Source organism: Ovis canadensis, chromosome 5, assembly GCF_042477335.2.
Source record: "Ovis canadensis isolate MfBH-ARS-UI-01 breed Bighorn chromosome 5, ARS-UI_OviCan_v2, whole genome shotgun sequence".
Classification (NCBI taxonomy): domain Eukaryota; kingdom Metazoa; phylum Chordata; class Mammalia; order Artiodactyla; family Bovidae; genus Ovis; species Ovis canadensis.
The window spans coordinates 86343400-86357492 of NC_091249.1; the positions used below are offsets into that span (position 1 = coordinate 86343400).

The 14093-nt window shown below is 37.8% G+C and overlaps 1 protein-coding gene across 3 annotated transcripts in view; it reads left to right on the plus strand.

The window, feature by feature from the left end:
- GABRG2 (gamma-aminobutyric acid type A receptor subunit gamma2) overlaps nucleotides 1–14093 on the plus strand; it is a 130746-nt gene that overhangs the window by 21427 nt on the left and 95226 nt on the right. For 2 of the 3 annotated variants that reach the window (XM_069592546.1, XM_069592547.1), the window contains exons 2-3: nucleotides 9788–9939; nucleotides 12015–12082. In XM_069592546.1, coding sequence (XP_069448647.1) covers nucleotides 9788–9939; nucleotides 12015–12082 — 220 coding nt within the window. The remainder of the gene's footprint in view (nucleotides 1–9787; nucleotides 9940–12014; nucleotides 12083–14093) is intronic. The other variant, XM_069592548.1, reaches the window with a different exon arrangement.

Below are 14093 nucleotides of genomic sequence, written 5' to 3' on the forward strand. Positions count from 1 at the left end.
TAAGCTTTCAGCACTGTTATTTTTTTAAGCCCTCTGGGTAATTTTAACATGCTGCCAGAGTAAGAACAATTGGTCTGTAGCCCACCAGGCTCCTCTGCCCATGGAATTCTCCAGGCAGGAGAATTCCCCCTCCTCCGGGGGATCTTAGTATCAGACATTCAGTGTAGGCTGGACATTTCACATTCCTGGTGAATGACAGTCATCACATAAATGAAGAAATTCAGAGTATTTCCTTCTTGAACTATTTTTTGAGGGTAAATAATTATATTCCTCTCTGACATTAACTTTATAGTTTGCTCTCTTCTGTGGTTAAAATTGGTCTTGGATGTCAGTAGTCAGAAAAAAGCAAGAAAGGCAAACTTCACGTGTGTTTCTAGAGCGAGGGAGAATGGCCCCCAAAGTTGCATTGGCCTCGTTTGTCACCATGTGGTCACAGTCCAATAACAGTGCAAGTAGAGTGTCTAAGCTCTGCCACCGTGTAGAAAAATTTTTATTGCATAAGAGCAACATACTTGGAGCTCCATTTCAGGTAACTGCCTTCTAAAAATTCTGCATTGGTGTATAGTGTACAGGATGAGCTTTGTCCAAATAATTCAGGTTTTGAAGATGGCTCCCTATTTGTGGCAAAGTGTACACAAGCAAGAACATGAGAATAGTGTTTATCCTTCTAGTGTATTTTTCATTTTCGTTATTGTAGTCTTCATCTCTTTAGTTTTTCTTCATGTTTTCTCTTTGTTAAAAACTTGTAAATTCCCACTCTCTGTGTCCATTCTTCTGAATTCTTTGCTCATCTTTAGATCATTTTTCTTTACTCTTTCTCCAGTAGAATGCCTGTCTCCATTTCACTTAGTTTTTCTGGGGTTTCATCCTGTTCCTTCATCTGTTGCCTCGCTTTGTCTAAGCTGCTGTTTGTATTTTTATGTCTGTGGTAGAATAGGTCAGTTTCTTGACCTTGGAGAAATCCTATGAGTCCCAGCAGAGCAGTCCCCGCTAGTCACCCAAGCTATACACTTTAGGAGTTTCCCCTAAGAGGTCTGCTTGGGTCCTTCTGCTGTGGCATCTGACTATGTGGATGGTCTGGTAGGCTTAGTTGGTCCCGAGTCTGGTTGGTTGCCAAGCCCAGCTTTGTTCAGATGCTGCTGGGCTATTTAGACTTTAGGCAGCCTGTCTGCTGACGGGTTGGGGCCTTGTTCCTGCCCTGTTAGTTGTCTGGCCTGGGGTATCCCAGGACTGGCACCCATAAGCTTCTGGGTAGGGCCAGACTTTGGTACCAATGAGCTGATATGGCAGCTGCTGTGTTTCTGCAATACATCTGATGCCAGCCTCTATGTCCCCAAAGTGAGCCATAGCTCACACCAGGAGACTTTCCAAGACCAGGTTAGGTCTGGCCCATGCTCCTAACAAATTACTAATCTTGCCCTTGGGTTCCAGTGTGCATGAGGTTTTTGTGTGCTCCGTTAGAGTGAACTCTTGTTTTCCTTAGTCCTGTAAAGTGAAGTGAAGTCACTCAGTTGTGTCCGACTCTTTGAGACCCCATGGACTGTAGCCTACCAGGCTCCTCAGTCCATGGAATTTTCCAGACAAGAGTACTGGAATGGGTTGCCAGTTCCTTCTCCAGGGGCCCTTCCTGACCCAAGGATCAAACCCTGGTCCCCCACATTGCAGGCAGACGCTTTACCATCTGAGCCACCAGGGAAGCCCTGTGAGGCTCCTGCAGTTAAGCCCTGCTGGCCTTCAAAGCCACACGCTCTGTTGGGCTTGTCTTCCATCCATCAGAACACCGGCTTGTGGAACCTGACTTGGGGCTCATAACTCTCACTCCTGTAGAAGAAACTCTCCAATACAATTATTTTCCACTTTGTGGATTTGATTATATTGTGAGTCCACCCCTCCTGCCTATCTCACTGTGGTTCTTTCTTTATATCTTTAGTTGGAGAAGATCTTTTCTGGTAGGATCTAGTCTTCTTTTTCTGTCTTTTTTTATTTTTAAAATTATGATAGTATAATAAGACATTTATACGAGATGTGGAAGATACAGAACAAAGTTACAGATAGTTCCACTATAGTACTTATTTTTTAAATAGGTAAATTAAAATTTGTAGTTGGAGTTTCAATATAAGACCCTCAAAAATTAATAGAATGAATATATAGAAAAGTAGAAGGATGTAGTAGGCCTGAAAAGCACCCTGATAGTTTCCAGTCTTTTTCAGCTATGGTTGCTCTGCAGAGAGTTAGGGTTCTGGTGTGCTTGGGAGACTACTCAATTTTTCAGATTTGTTGTACTTCACACAGCAGTAGTTCACTCATTTGTATTGAATGGCACTTCACTCTGTAAATATGCCATATTTTATTTGTGCATTCTACTATTTATTTATGTTATATGAATTTCTATCATCAATAATGCAACTATGAACATTCTGATCCATGCCTTGTACCAGATACATTATGCATTTCTTTTTGGATTAAATCTAGTAATAAACTTTCTGGGTAATAGGATACATATGTGTTCATCATTAGCAGATCATGCCAAATTGTTTTCCTTTCAGCTGTGTGTGAGTCCTAGCTGGTCCATATTCTCTCACTTTAATTTAACAAATAAACAACAGCAGCAACAGCAAATCACAGTGAGGGGGCTAGCCCAAAGGAAATGAACTTTAATAAGCCTAGAATATGACCTGACATGGACTTTTTTTTTCCTGTTTACACCTTCTGTTCCTAGTGAGTGCTGTGGTTGTCTTCTCCACATTTTCTGTCCTTATCTTAAATATCCCAATTTTCATTTGGTTTCTGAAGTCCATATGTCGTTGGGGATGATGATTTCATCTTTGATACTAGTGGTATGATATATAGTTACACCAAAATAATGAACATAGTCCCATCCTTTAGCCATAGATTTGGTTTCTTATGTATGAATTCATATGTATTCAGGCTAGTGATTCACAAAATGAGAACTTCTAGAGACTTTTAGAAAACTAAATATCTAGAAGAGTTTATCCCTTTTCATGGATGTAAATAAGGAAGCATAGAGGGAAGTTTTTGTTAGCATCTTCTGATCATACAGGCTTTCCTTGTGGCTCAGCTGGTAAAGAATCCGCCTGCAATGCAGGAGACCTGGGTTCGATCCCTGGGTTGGGAAGATCCCCTGCAGAAGGGAGCAGCTACCCACTCCAGTATTCTGGCCTGGAGAATTTCATGGACTGTATAGTCCATGGGGTCACAAAGAGTCGGACATGACTGAGCAAGTTTCATTTCAGTTCTGATCATCCAATTATGCCATCTTTGGGTTGAAGCTGATACAATGGAGGACAGAAGGACAAGATAGAAAGAATCCAAGTTGTTAAATGCATAGATGAGAAGCTGAATTGAAGCACCAGGAAGCTTATACTACACTAGGTTTAAAATTATATATCCATCCCAATTTAATCTGAATATTCTGATGCTGTTTGCTATTTAGTCACTAAGTTGTTTACAACTCGTTGTGGCCCCGTGGACTGTAGCCCATCAGGCTCTTCTCTCCATGAAATTTCCCAGACAAGACTACTGGAGTGGGTTGCCATTTCCTTCTCCTAGGGATCTCCCTGGCCCAGGGACTAAGCCTGCATCTCCTGCTTGGCAGATGGATTCTTTACCACTGAGTCACCTGGGAAGCCCAAATATTCTGATACTTGCAATAAAATTCATCTTTGCTAATAAAATCCCTCAGTCATTTATTTGATATAGGTCTTCAACAATTGTTAATAAACAGTTTGCATTTTGTACATTGGAATATATACATCTGATAGTTGACTTAGTCAAATAAACACATTTACCAACAGCTGCTGCTGCTGCTAAGTCGCTTCAGTCCTGTCCGACTCTGTGTGACCCCATAGACAGCAGCCCACTAGGCTCCTCTGTCCCTGGGATTCTCCAGGCAAGAATACTGGAGTGGGTTTCCATTTCCTTCTCCAATGCAGGAAAGTGAAAAGTGAAAGTGAAGTCTCTCGGTTGTGCCTGACTCTTAGCGATCCCATGGACTGCAGCCTACCAGGCTCCTCCGTCTGACCTAATTATCAAAAAATTGAGCATGGTATGAGCTAATGGGGCATCACTGTAAGTAGAACAGTTCATCAGAATTGATCCTTAGACATACCCCTACTCCTACTCTAGCCTCTGTGCATGTATACATTCACGTGCACAGCTATGCCTAGAGCACCCTGCACATAAGCACAGGTTCTTACATGTCCTCCCTAGGAGATACAGAATTCACTGGCCACTAAAGGCCACACATGAAAGAGCAGCTTGTGCCCCAGTTCTCCTTCTCACTAAACCACAGTGTTTCTCAAGAATCCCTCATCCTCCAGGGATATACAGAATGAAGTCTCCTCCTCCTATGATCAGATTCTAAGTCCCCTCCACCCCCTGGGATATATGCTCACCTAGCATAGCTGCTCCTACACTTTATACCTAAGTCCACCTTTGGCAGTAGCTGGAGGACGGTCTTTGAAATAAACTTATGCCTTACCACTGCAGCAGGCACTGCTTTCCAAGTCATGAAAGAACCTAGAGAGTAAGTTGATCACATCCATTAAGTTAAATTACGAGCTCTGCTTTTATTCCTCAGTGTGAGAAGATCAAATCATTGGTATCTGCAATGGCAAGTTTATGAAATTTGAATGTTATTAACTTTGTGCTGAAGGTGCCATACTCTTATTGAACTCAGGCATAAACGAATTTATGGTCCTAAGGGAAAATGAGCTTGAGCAACCGTTTGTTTTAGATGATCTTACTTTCTGACAAGTGTAAAATCGCAGATTCTTTGGCCCCATTTCCTTTCTCAAACCCTTGCAGCATAATGGTTAAACATTTTGGTTTTGGCAAACTAAACGACTATTGGCAAATATCACTGTTTTTCTTCATCTGTAAAATGGAGATATTTATAGGAGTATCAGGGTTTTAAAGGTAAAAGTGGGAGAATATTTATGAAGTCCTTAAAGTTTATGTGTAGAACATGGTAAATACATAACAATAGCCATTGTTGGTATTATTTGTCTTAGGAAAACTAGTCAGAAGAAAACGATTCTTTTCATAAATTTTACTTGTAAATTTCATATGCACTCATGGAATTTGTAGTTTGGAAACAGACAGTGTGTGAATCGGTAAATGCACATTGTAACAAATGCTATGAAGCAGTTGAAGGACTGATGAGAAGACATGAAGGATCAGGTGGGCAACAGAGGCAGAGAAAACAGTGAGGAATGACCTCTACTGGTGCTGAGAAGGTAGTTTTTATGTTGAAAATTGAAAGTTTATAAGGAATAAGCCATGATCAATAGCACTTTGGGAGGTGGAAAGAAGAGATTTTAGGCAGAGAAAGAAAAATATATATCCTGTATTTATGATGCCAAATACCAATGGATGTGAATATACCGAAGTGAGAAAACAAATGTTTTTATTGTTTCTCATCCAAATGTGTGCTGTTATACTGCCCTGCTGCTGCTTCTAAGTCGCTTCAGTCATGTCCGACTCTGTGTGACCCCATAAACGGCAGCCCACCAGGCTCCCCCGTCCCTGGGAATCTCAAGGCAAGAACACTGGAGTGGGTTGCCATTGCTTTCTCCAATGCAGGAAGGTGAAACGTGAAAGTGAAGTCGCTCAGCTGTGTACGACTCTTCGCGACCCCATGGACTGCAGCCTTCCAGGCTCCTCCGTCCGTGGGATTTTCCAGGCAAGAGTACTGGAGTGGGGTGCCATCGCCTTTTCCAAGAAAGTACAATGACTAGATTTTTCTTTCTACAAAACTGAGAGCTTTATTGAATCTGTGAAAATATGAAATACTTGGATTAAAATGTAAAAGTGTATAAACTTCATGATTATCTTCACAGTGTCAAGTATCCAAAATATGTACCAACATTCAGATATTTAAGATCTACTGTCTAATTGAGAGCAACCTCTCATCTCTTCACTATTTTATTTCTTTGTCACTTTTTTCTTAAATTGATTTTTCTCAGTATAAATATGAACTCATTACACTCAAATCATGCATGTAACTGTAAAGATGAAAATTAAAAGTAATATTCTAATTTATACCAGAGAATTTCAGTCAGAAAAGCTAAAGTAGAAAGTTGGAAATCTGTGCTTTTTTAAAGGGCCTACCTCAACGTACTGCACACACACACATACACACACACACAAATACACAAGGATAAGCACCCCTGGTTCACTCTGTGACTGAGATTCTCAACTTTTAATATGGATGTGAACCATTTGAAGATCCTGTTAAAATAAAGATTCTGATTCAGGAGTCCAGGTTGGCCCAGGGTTCTACATCTCTAGAAATTTCCCAGGAAATTCTCATGCTGTTGGTCCAAGGCTCTTGGTTGGATGGCTTTCTAACAGGTTTTTGGTTTTTTTTTTTTAAGTTTTCAAAGATGAAAACTTCACAACTTTTTCTGGCACTGTCTTTTAGGACTTATCACTCAGACTACAAAAAAAAATGTTTTTCATTATGGTAAGTTAAGAATAATGTTAATTATAGTCCTTTTCCTCTGCAAGATTATATTCAGTTTATAAAGGGTACAAGAATAAATAATCACTTCCATAGGCCATTACATTTAGGTAGGTGCCTTTAGCTAGAAGTTCAAGTTTGTTCTCAGCGCACACAACTGTTAATCAGTTTTCTTGCATCATTATCAATCTATTTCTGCCCAGGCTTTTTCACGGAGTTCACAGTTCCACAGAATGCCTTACCTAATTGTCATTATTACTAGAGCTCCCATCTATAAGTGAGGAGGCCTTAACTCCAGAGAATTCTGGAGAAACAGCCAATTTTGAATGAGAGAGGTTCTTTATTCTTTTTTTTTTTAAACAAATCTGGAAACAATCCCAGATTATTCATCAGCCCCATTAATTTAGACCTCAGCTGGGAACACACTAAAGAATAAAAACTTCATTTATTTATAATGTAGGGGTTCATTATTTTTCTGCCTGGATAACATCTGTTTTTAGTTCTTCTCAGCCCGTATTAGATCAAAGCCTGGAAGCAGTGTCTGAAGATTCAGGTTTTAGTTATGAGGTTGAAACTTTGTATATAAATCTACTTTCAGGGCTATGTGTCAGGTACTGGGCTGAGCACTTAATAAGCATTATCTTGAAAGTGTTAGTCACTCAGTCATATCCAACTCTTTGAGACCCCATGGACTGTAGCCCACCAGGCTCCTCTGTCCATGGGATTCTCTAGGCAAGAATGCTGGAGTGGGTTACCATTTCCTTCTCCAGGGGATCTTCCCAACCCAGGGATTGAACCTGGGTCTCCTGCAATGCAGGCGGATTCTTTACTGTCCGAGCCACCAGGGAAGCAAGCATTATCTTGCACAAAAAAATGTGATAGAATACTAGTATTAACTCTATTTTAAATATGAGAACTTGGTGAAGCTTAGCAAGATTAAATCATTTGCCCAAGGTCATAAAAGAGTAAGTGACAGGCAAGATATGAAGCCAGAAGTCAAACCTGGTACTTTCTAACTCCTGAGTATATGCTCTTAATTTCTCTACTCCATTTTACCTTTTTGTGGCTAAGTAGGCATCCTAAAGTATAACCAAATCTGTCACTGACACTTTTACCTGAGATAATCTATGTGATTACTGTTTTGGCATCCAACAGATGATGACTCCCAGAGAATTACTAGGTGAAATTCTAGAAAGTAGTGTTCCTTTAAAGAAGTATCCCTTTTCTTTTCACTTCATGTATTTTTCCTCCTGGTTTTCCAGAAAATAGTAATGCAGGTAACATGGCACCATCATACTTGGATTATTTATTTGCTAGTATGAGTAAGTACTGTGAATAAACATAGCTATTTAATATATATTTCCTTTCCTTTAAGAAACTTTGATAGGGTACATTTTTTCAAAGAGGAAAGAGGGAGGGAGAGAGAGAAGCTTCAGGAGAAAGGAAGCAAGAGGTTGAGATTCTTTTGAAAATGCACTTTCCCAGAACAAATTAAACAGAGATAAAATTTCATAATGATGACATCCAACATCCAGTGGGTCAACTACATTCTTTTCTCAATGAGTTATGAGAGGGATTTGAAATTTTCTTTATCAGATAACTTTTTTTTTCTTCTTTAACTAGTCAGATTCAGGTCATAGGATTAGAACTCTATTACACAGGGTTCATCAGTGCTCTAGAGAAATGATGAATTGAGGCTTAAGAGGAATTTTCCTAGCAGACAACTGCTCTCTGCCTGCACTGAAGTAGTTCTGAGTGCTGGCTGAAGCTTTGTCCAGCCCCTCACACATACCCTCTGTGGGTGATCTATGAAATTCAAATTTTGTTTAAGTTCTTATGCTAACTGAAGTGCAAGATTTAAGATTGGCTATGTTCGGTTTCATGAGAGTGTGTGACTCAGTTTTTATATTTCCTATTGTAAAGCTTTGAAGGGATAAAAAGATTACTTACTTACTAAGTTGATCCATGCCAGTGATTACTTTTAAAACTTCATCTCCCATCCTCATTCTCAAACCAAATTAATCACAAAATCAGCTTTCACTTACCATCTTTAGTCATCTATCTGTCTATACATACAAATATATATCTCTCTCTATATATATATCAATTGAATATAATACATAGTTTGAGAATATGATGTATATTCAGGGTAATGTGACAGTGATTTGATTTCTGACAAGATTCCTTCTTACCATATCTTTATGCAAATAAACTGAAGATGAGGATCGGTATGAGAAAGTATTTTGTAATTTTTAATTTTACCATAAACATCAAAAGTAACCAATATTTACTGAGTATTGATGAAAATTGCAAGGTTTGCACTCCCATTAGGTCTGGAAACTATGATCATCTTATGTGTATGTGTGTGCCGGGGGTGGGGGCATGGAGTTTGGGGCAGGGAGGAGACAAACAATAGGAATTTCAATATCCTTCCAAAATCAGCCTTAGCTTCGGGTTTAGTTGTGGGTTTTCTGACAGGTTTTGGCATAGAAAACTGAATCACAGAATATTATGTCACTTTTTGATCATTCAAAATAGATAATTTGATTTCTATGATTATATAAATAGTACATTAACCATTAGTATGAATTTCCAGCTTAGGAACTTTTACTATAATAAAGAGTGTTTTAAAGTCTACAGCTATGTCTTTCTTCATAGTACCAGGTTCTTAGCAATCAAGGATAAATGAACCACCCTTGCTTTCAGTGCAAGGGAGGGGAGGAAAGTACACATACACACACCCGGGAGGAAGAAAACGCAGCAAGACTGACGCTCTCCTTAGTAGTTCAATTGAGGAGGAAGAGATTTGTCTGGTGGTTTGTGGGAGTGAATCTAATTATCAGCCTCTGACTTTCATTAATAGGTTGAACAAGTTAACTTCTCAAAGGAGAAAGAAGTCAACATTATGCCTGAACGCCTAGACTAGATTATGATCACTTAAGCATTGCTTTCAGCAAAATTCTTGTGATTTGTTTCTTAATAAGTGCTTTGTGAAGCTGGGCAGGTGGGCAGGAAGAACATCAACTAAGGACAAGGCAAAGATAACTGGTAAAGCATGGTCTATTTATAGATGGGAGGACAGAGCATTCTGGAAAGCCAATGAGTACACTTGAATAGATTTTAATCTATGTCTGTTAAGTTTAATTAGCTAGACTAAACCTCAGCTGAGAATTTCCCTGCAGTCCATTGTAACACATTCCCATCGCCCTACTTTGTTTATCATTTTCCACCAATGGTCTGTGACTAAAAGTCAACTTGGATGGAGTCTATGTGATTCTTGATCAATATTTTTTTTTTTCTTAGCCTCACTAGACAAAAGTCTGATGATGACTATGAAGATTATGCTTCTAACAAAACATGGGTCTTGACTCCAAAAGTTCCGGAGGGTGATGTCACAGTCATCCTAAACAATCTCCTGGAAGGATATGATAATAAGCTTCGACCGGATATAGGAGGTATGTTAAAGCCTCTTGTGATGTGGGTTTTATACAAACGAAGACACCTACCACATTAGAACAAAGCATCAGCCTATTTCAATAACCAGAAGGATATAAATGATACTTTTTTTTTAAAATTATGATTCTTTTTTTCTTTTTTAAAAAAATTTTTTTTTATTTTTTAAATTTTAATATCTTTAATTCTTACATGCGTTCCCAAACATGAACCCCCCTCCCACCTCCCTCCCCACAACATCTCTCTGGGTCATCCCCATGCACCAGCCCCAAGCATGCTGCATCCTGCGTCAGACATAGACTGGCGATTCAATTCTTACATGATAGTATACATGTTAGAATGTCATTCTCCCAAATCATCCCACCCTCTCCCTCTCCCTCTGAGTCCAAAGGTCCATTATACACATCTGTGTCTCTTTCCCTGTCTTGCATACAGGGTCGTCATTGCCATCTTCCTAAATTCCATATATATGTGTTAGTATATTGTATTGGTGTTTTTCTTTCTGGCTTACTTCACTCTGTATTTTTACTAAATGTAAAAATAATCAAGAAACTGCATTCAAGTCTGGGAGTAGATGAAGCATCAATAAGTTCAAAATGAGGAAAGATGATTTTCAAGCTAACTTGAGAAATAGCAATTTAAAATTTCCTAAACTGAGAGACTATAGAAAAAAAAAGTGACAGCTTCTTTATGAAGTAACACCAAAAACAAGTACACACCTACTGTATAGCATAAGGATCTCTACTCAATCTCTAATGACCTAAATGAGAATAGAATCTAAAAAAGAGTGGATATATTTGTATGTATAACTGATGAACTTGGTTGTACAGCAGAAACTAACACAACATTGTAAATCAACTGTACTCTAGTAAAAATTAGTTAAAAAAAAGAAAGAAAGAACATACTGATTATCTATAGCTGTGTAACAAGCACAAAATCTCAGAGGTATAGAGTAATAAGCATTTATTTGCCACTTTGCTGGGGGTGGCCTAATCTAAGGTCAGCCAGGTTGAGGCTGTTCATTTAAGAAAGCTTTACTCTCATTCTCCTCCTGGGACCAGCAGACTAGCTAGAAGTATCCTTCTCATGATGATAGCAAAGAGTAAGAGAAAAGAATAGAAGCTCATAAGGCTTAATGCTTGGAATTAGAATTAGCACACTCACCTTTATCCATATGTTATTAACCAGTGTGAATCAAATGGTCACGCTCAAAGTTCAGAGTCAGAGAAATAGCCTCACTATTGTGAAGGCAAGGATATAGGTGAAGAGTCCAATCCCCCACAGAGAATTAGAGCATGGCACTTCAAGGAAAATGGATAAAGATGAGGGAGGTGTACTTATTGAATTGAAGCCCAGAATGATGTTATGAATCCTTGTTCATTAAATATTAAATGAAAATGGAGCGCATTCATTAGACCATGGATGTAATACTACAAGATTTTCACTATCAGTCCTCTTTGACAAATAGGTGTATATTGGGTTTCCATATGGTTTTCTCATTTGATGAGTCACGGAATTCATTAAATCATTGAGGAAGATTGATTTTGTGTTGGCTAGAGGTGAATGAGGATAAAGTGGTCATAAAAGGAATCAACAGGGAGCAATATTTCAATAACAATTCATAATACTTGTTGCTTTTTATGTCTACTTCATATTTCTAATGCAGTTTATTCTCTAGGTCACACCATAGTTATTTATTTTCTATATGGGGCATGTCAGGTTACAATGCCCAAATCGATTCAAGAGCTTTAAGAAAAAAATAATAAAAGTCATGATATATGAAGAAGGAAGAAGAAAATCTATGCAGTATTTTCTTACTTATTCATTTTTATATAGTCTTAAAAAGGAAATCAGTTTCAAAACTGTGCTATGCTTAGTTAATGCCTTAATGTGCTTAAAAGGAGATATTTCTTTGAAAGCAAATAGCTAAATGTAGTGAATTAATCACTAACTCCACATTAGTTGTGAATAAATCACTTCTAATGTAGCAAAATAAATATTTCTAGAATAACAAGGGCTAAAGTGTTAAAACATTATGCTTCTTCATATGCATATATTTCTATGGTTCTCTTTGCAGTGAAACCAACATTAATTCACACAGACATGTATGTGAATAGCATTGGTCCAGTAAATGCTATCAATATGGTAAGTTTCTAATTATTTATTTCATTAACAGACTAGAGAGGTAGTGTGTTATTATGGAAATAACAAGGACTATCCTTACAAAATTGGAAGAGAGAGAACCTTTCATATCTTTTTTTCCCTCTTGCAATATAATTATTTTTTAATGATTTGTATTAAAAATTAAATATGATCATGTGTATAAAATCAACTTGTGTAAAATGCTATAATCTTAAAATTCAACACTCATTGCTTATTTGGTAGGTACTGCTTACTATAAAATAAAATATAGTGCTTTACTATGTTTTAGAATATTCATGGTGTGGAGAGGTCATACTTCAAATCAGAATTGTTTCTCAGAGGAGAAATAGTGCATTAGATTTAACAACAAATGTAACTATATTTTTTTATAAAGCTTTCTATCAAAATCTGAAATAACAAATTAGCTTGGAGCAGAAGAGGGTAGAGTAGAATAGAGTAGAACAATGAAACATAACATTAGTGACAGGGTAACTTTAAAACACCATTTACCAAATAAGCAATAAGGACACTCTGCTGAATCAGATACAAAAGAACATTTATTGCCCTCAATGAGGCTGATTAAAAAAACTGTACCGCCACCTGCACCCTCCATGCAAATAGGTTTGCTTGTTTAACCGTGAAACAAATGGCAACATGTTTCTCAGACTGTTTAGAATTATGATGAAGATTGTGAACATCTAAGAAGAATCAGTTATACATGTAGTCTATTTTAACACAAAACTTAATAATTTCAGGAATACTGGTACCCGGAACTACTGTCCCAGGATCACAGTTTGTGAAATGATGGTTTAAAGACTTTTAAAATGTGTTTGTGTTGGCCAAAGTGTAGGTCAGACATTCTTGAGTTGCTCTATCTACTGGCAAAGCAGGTTCCCCTTCCATTACTTGTGGACTACAAATATAGAATTAAATTGTAAACAAAGTGGTGTGACTTACCCCAGTGGAAATGCAGCCAGTTCCATGGAGATACAGGACAAGAGTGCAAGGATACAATCCAGAACAACAGAAATCAGGCAAAGGAAGGAGATTCTAGTCTGATCCTGACAAGCTGTGTTTCTTAGGCAAATAAACAATCTCCCTGTGGCTTCTGGTGTTTTTTTTTTTTTTTTTTCCTTTTGATGTGTATTCTTCCTCATAAATGATGATGGGCTAAGGGGACTAGGAAATGTGGATCGTTTCCATTCTTCAACTCTCATATTCTAAGAACATTAGGGTCATGCTCTAAGAGCACTAAGGGTTTTTTCCATTAATTTTCTCATGTGTATACAGATTAAAATCAAGCTGTAAAATAATACTAAATAAAATCTAAATATGACAGCCAAATAGATCTTGGGTGTTATGGCTCCAGGTCAAATTTACATCAAACTTTCTTTTCTTTGATTAAAGTCAATTGTGTACATGAGGATAATCATTAGAGTTCCTTGTCATCATAGCACTTTTTGAATATGTTTTGCGACAGATTAGTACAGTAATAAAGATTATCTTTTAATTGGTGCATTTCTTCTTGTTTAGAAAAAAAAGACAATTGTAATAGTAAAAAAAAAAAAAAATTAGTTACCTTACACTGAGTGTTTGCCATCTGCCAGACAGGGCACAAAGTATTTTTTGTATAGCGTGTATCCCCCTATTCTATCTTCACACTGCTTAGATCTTCTGGTGTCCTCAATTTATTATGAGGCAACCTAAACTCCAGAGTTCTAGTTTAGAACTCTTTTTGAGTGTTCTGGACTTTGTTTTACTCTGTAGCAGTGGTTTTTTGAAGCTGACTAACTGATTTCCTCAAAAGACAGTTGGCAATGTCTGGAGATACTTTTGGTTGTCATGACTTGGGGGTGGGATTTTTTGTTGGTGCTATTGGCACTTAGTGGGTAGAAGCTAAGAATGCTAGTAAACATCCTAAAATACACAAAATTGCCCCCACAACAAAGAATTAGCTGGCCAAAAATAACGTGAGAAACTCTTCCCCATAAATACCAAATGCAAACAACTGTAT